This window comes from Hemibagrus wyckioides, linkage group LG04 (assembly GCF_019097595.1).
Source record: "Hemibagrus wyckioides isolate EC202008001 linkage group LG04, SWU_Hwy_1.0, whole genome shotgun sequence".
Classification (NCBI taxonomy): Eukaryota; Metazoa; Chordata; class Actinopteri; order Siluriformes; family Bagridae; genus Hemibagrus; species Hemibagrus wyckioides.
Window position 1 is genome coordinate 23,841,199 of NC_080713.1, and position 5,000 is coordinate 23,846,198.

General features: G+C 41.0%; 1 protein-coding gene across 1 annotated transcript in view; it reads right to left on the reverse strand.

Moving 5' to 3' along the window:
* The window catches only part of LOC131352388 (arylsulfatase A-like), a 7,202-nt gene that overhangs the window by 962 nt on the left and 1,240 nt on the right, over nt 1-5,000 (reverse strand). The window contains exons 2-8 of the mRNA XM_058388479.1: nt 4,017-4,257; nt 3,637-3,855; nt 2,708-2,877; nt 1,943-2,067; nt 1,296-1,423; nt 1,102-1,204; nt 1-993 (exon numbers count right to left, since the gene is read on the reverse strand). The exon at nt 1-993 is cut by the window's left edge and continues 962 nt beyond it. Of these exons, the coding sequence (XP_058244462.1) occupies nt 686-993; nt 1,102-1,204; nt 1,296-1,423; nt 1,943-2,067; nt 2,708-2,877; nt 3,637-3,855; nt 4,017-4,257 (1,294 nt within the window). The 3' untranslated portion in view covers nt 1-685. The remainder of the gene's footprint in view (nt 994-1,101; nt 1,205-1,295; nt 1,424-1,942; nt 2,068-2,707; nt 2,878-3,636; nt 3,856-4,016; nt 4,258-5,000) is intronic.

Sequence of the window (5,000 nt, forward strand, 5' to 3'; positions counted from 1 at the left end):
CAGCCAGGGACAAGGCCAAACTTCAGCATGTCATCCATTCTGCTGAGAAGGTGATTGCCTGTAGTCTCCCATCTCTTCAGGAGCTGTACCTCTCCAGGTCCCGGAGACGTGCAGCCAAGATCGCAGCCGACCCCTCTCATCCCGGAAACGAACTTTTTCAGTCCCTCCCCTCTGGCAAGAGGCTCCAGTCCTCACGCCACAAGAACAGTTTCTTCCCCACTGCAGTCAGCCTGTTGAACACTGCCTCATTTACCCCAAGATGACCCCCCCCCAACCCGGACACTCACTTCCACATTCTAAATTGCACTACTGTTCATTCAAACTCACACTTTTGTACACAATACTTATCTCATCCAAGATTGTGTACATACCTCACATCTGTATATATGTTTGGACATTCACTTTTTACATTGCACTAATTCTCATGCAAGTCACTTTATACAGTATTTATTTAACTTATTCTAGCTCTTTTCTAAAATTGTGTACATTTGTACTGACATTTCATACCTGTGTATATGTTTGCACCTGACACCAAGACAAACTCCTAGTACTGTAAAGTGTTCTTTGCTGACCCTTTGCTGTACCTGGCAATAAAACTTTTTCTGATTTCTGATTTTAATACATTATATCATCTCTGGTCTTCCCTTTTAAAGAAATAAAGCTGTAATATTTAGCAATGAACTGGTCAGAGAGTAGTCCCACACCGGCAGCATTGTGGTTTGGGAGAGCACTCTGGGTTACAGCATGGTGCCAGTTTAGGATCAGTTCCTTTTCCAATCTCACTTTCTCCAAACTGCATCGAGGCTTCAAACCCGTCCTTGAGGTCCTTGATATTCTGCAGCACGCTGACCAGCTCGGGGTGAGCCTTCACATTTAAGCTGTAGTTTTCAGATGGGTCAGACTCCAGGTCAAATAGCAGAGGAGGGTCGTGATACGTCAGGGGGGTTGTTATCCGACAATCCTTATCTGGAGTTGTGCCACTATGTGCTGATCCTTGGACAGAGAAATAGACAAAAAGTATTTATTATGGGTATTTGGGCAGGTTTAAGAGACCAAGACATTAAAGAGCTCTTCAGACTGGAGATCTAAGCCTGAACTCACCTCTGGTATAATAATGAGCTTTATATTTTCCCATTCTCACTGCAAACACACCATACTTCTCACTGGGGTCAACTGGGTAGTAAAACATGACCTTCCTTTGACCCTGAAACCCAAAGCAGAATGAACTGGGTATGATGAAAACACTCAGAGGAAACAGCTTCATTTAGAGAACAGGACATAGCATGCTTTCTTACTGTTCCATGATTGAACAATATATCAACCATGTCCACACCATCCAGCTGAACCTTGGGTAATGGAGCTCCAGCCAATCTGGCAAAGGTAGGCAGGATGTCTAGAGTACTGGAGAGACTATGAGTGACACCTGGGGATTGTGAGCAAATACTTTTATTATAAAAATGACAAGTTAAGGAATAAAACACATGGAGGTGTGCTGTTATAGGAAAAGAATTAACAGGCATGCCAGGATCACCCTGAAGCTGATTCTTTAAGTGTTTTATTCCACCACAATTTATAACAATTTTTAACTCTTGTCCCGTTAATAAGACAAAAAACAAACCTCCTTGTACGCATGTGTGAGATCGATGAATGTTACAAACACTGGAGTACATGTTAAATCAGGTGTTTTTCATAGTTGAATAACACTTTTTCTTAAATCTATTTTATGTCCATCTTAGAACCTGGAGTGTCCTCTATACAAGTCCCTCTGAACGAGCTGTTACTATGGAAACGATAACGTATATTAACACTACTACCCAAGCAGCTGATAGAGAAAATTCATCAACACATTTTGAACAGTCAAGAACTCAACAGAGGTGTTTTATTATTTGACTTCATGTAAATTTCTGATACACAGTGAAGTGGTGCTTTCACACTACTGTACCTGGTTTAATGACTCCAGACCAGTATGCAATAGCAGGCTCTCTCATTCCTCCTTCATACGTAGTGCCTTTACCGCACTTCAACATCCCTGCATTTCCTCCACGAGACATTCGCATAAGCTCTGGCCTGAAAATATCACAGAAACCATAAGAGGAAAGGGGGGGAAATAGGTTCAATGTACACTACCAGTCAAAAGTTTGGACACACCTTTTAATTCAGTGTTTTTTGTTTAGGGATTTCTTTTCTACATTCTAGAACAATACTGGAGATTTCAAAACTATGAAATAACACACGTGGACTTAAGTAATCCATATGTAACGACAACAAAAAAAACAGTCAGTTGTTATTTTAAGACACGAAGGTCAGGTGTTCTGGAATAGTTCTTGCAAGAACAGTATTGTCAAGTGCATTTGCAAAACCCATCAAGCACCATGATGAAACTGGCTCACATGAAGACCATCCCAGTAAAGCAAGACCAAAACTGACCTCTGCTGCAGAGGAGAAGTTCATTTAGAGTTACCAGCCTCAGAAATCACCAATTAACAGCACCTCAGATTAGAGCCGTTATGAAGGCTTTACAGAGCATCAGTAGCAGACATATCTCAATATCAACTGTTCAAAGGACATTATTGTGTATTTCGGCCGCCTTCAGCATTGTTTTACAATGTAGAAAGAAATAAACATCAGGAAAGACCATGGAATTAGAAGGTGTGTCCAAACTTTTGACTGGTAGTGTAGATAAGTAAAGACACATTCACACACTTACCCATTGTCAGATGTAAAGAAGACAAGTGTGTTATCAAGGACTCCTGTTTCCTTCAGAGTTTTCAGGATGTTTCCTACAGTAGAGTCAAACTCCAGTAGTGCGTCTCCAAATGGCCCCCTGAGTGACCGGCCCACAGATTTCCACCCTGCATACTGTGGGTAGTGAGTGTGCTACAGGGACACACAGTCAGATTGAGAAAGAGGCAGAGAATAAATGCATAATAAGAAAAATGAACTCAAAGGTGACAAACATGTGCACTCAAATCAGTTTGCATCTAATGTACCAGTTATGTAGTTGAAGAATTGGGAACAATCACACTATACTATATGCTAATGAAGACCATGGAAAATGTTGCTTCCTTACATGGTATTATTACACAGGGAGACATTTCCAAGTTGCATATTCATAGAATGTGGTTTGGTTGATGATGGTAACAGCGTAGGTGCTTCTGTTTGTTGTAATTTTCTGTCAATCTGCCATGTCAACAAGTCCATCTACTAGCTTAAACTAGTAGTGGCTTGTCTTAGTTAACTAGTCTAACTCACTGTGAGGGTTTATTAATGTCAGTAACAGCAATGAAATACAAATTGGTTTACCTGTGCCAATGAGTCAAAAAAAAATCAAATACAGCATACCGTATATGACAATTACATTTATATAGTGAAACTAGAATGAAGGCAATAGAATATTTCCAGTTTATGTTGTACATCTTCTATTCACTAGCAAGACAAATCTTGCCTTTCAACTTGTGACCTTATTGGCTGGTCAATTAACATAACAAGAGCTTGACTTCCCTCTGGACTTGAATGCTTTTTATGACACTCCATTGTGTCAGCTCTTTTTTCCCCACCCTCTATAAAGCCATTACCCCAGGGATTCGTATAAAATGTGCACTGGTGGTTGAGAAAAAATTGTCTTTGCTGACTCACATGAGAGGGATAATAGAGGAAGAAAGGTTGATGTTTCTGAGTTGCGTTGCGGATGAACTCTGTGGCAAAATGACTATAGGCATCTTCCAGATCAATAAAATCTACAGGCTGCTGCGTGATGGTTTCCTCCTTCATCAGAGGCACGGTTACTGTACCGACATCACAGATGCCAAAGCACTTCACATCAGGAGGGAAGCAGGTCAGATTCTGACAAGGACCCTGTACAAAAATTAGGTAAGAAAGGAGTTTTGCATCAATTGAAATGCATAATATTACCACATCAGTAAAAAACAATAATATTAAAGAAATAATTCCAAACAATGAAAAATAGTGCGGTATTTTTTGCCATTGTGCCAGATAGATCATGGACAGAATGTTACCATGTCATGAGAGTATGGGATGCCAAGATAATGGTCAAAGCCTTGTCGTGTAGGCAGGTAAGTACCATTAGCCCCGTAGCCCAGGTGCCATTTCCCCATCATGGCTGTGGCATAGCCTAGTGGTTTCAGTACTTCTGCGATGGTAGTCTCGTTGAGAGGAAGCCCACCTATTGAGCCCGGGTACAGCACACCAGGGTAGATGCCAGAGCGTGTCTGATAACGGCCCGTCAACAAAGATGCTCTGTCAAATAAGCAAATACAAAAAAGTTTTGTTGTCAGGTTAAACTGCTATAAATATCACAGCAGGCAAAATACCAAAATATCAAAATACAAAGCATTGGTTATATGTCTGATTATATTACTATCAGTACAACAAGCCTTTTAATGCAAATCTCTCTGAGCACAGATATGAACACTGGCACAAAGAACTAGTATAAACCCTGTATGCACTCTGTAGGGATATGATACAGACAGATACAGTCTTTCATTCATCTTTAGAAACTGTTTGATACTGGACTGGATTGTGTCAGATCTGGAGCTTATCCCAGGAACACAGGATGAGAGGCGGAGATATGCTCCGGTGTGTAAAAACCTTAATCATACAGTAAAGCACAGGTTTCGTGGACCTGGTGAACCCTCTGTCCTGCACAGTTTACTATTATCCCTGCTTAACACTTCAACAGGAAGTGGTCACGAAGATATGAGAGAGAGAGAGAGAGAGAGAGAGAGAGAGACAGACAGACAGACAGACATATATAGAGAGAGAGAGAGACAGACAGACATATATATATAGAGAGAGAGAGAGAGACAGAGAGAGACAGACAGACATATAGAGAGAGAGAGAGAGAGAGAGAGAGAGAGAGAGACAGACAGACAGACAGACATATATATATATAGAGAGAGAGAGAGAGAGAGAGAGAGAGACAGACAGACAGACAGACATATATAGAGAGAGAGAGAGAGAGACAGACAGACAGACAGACA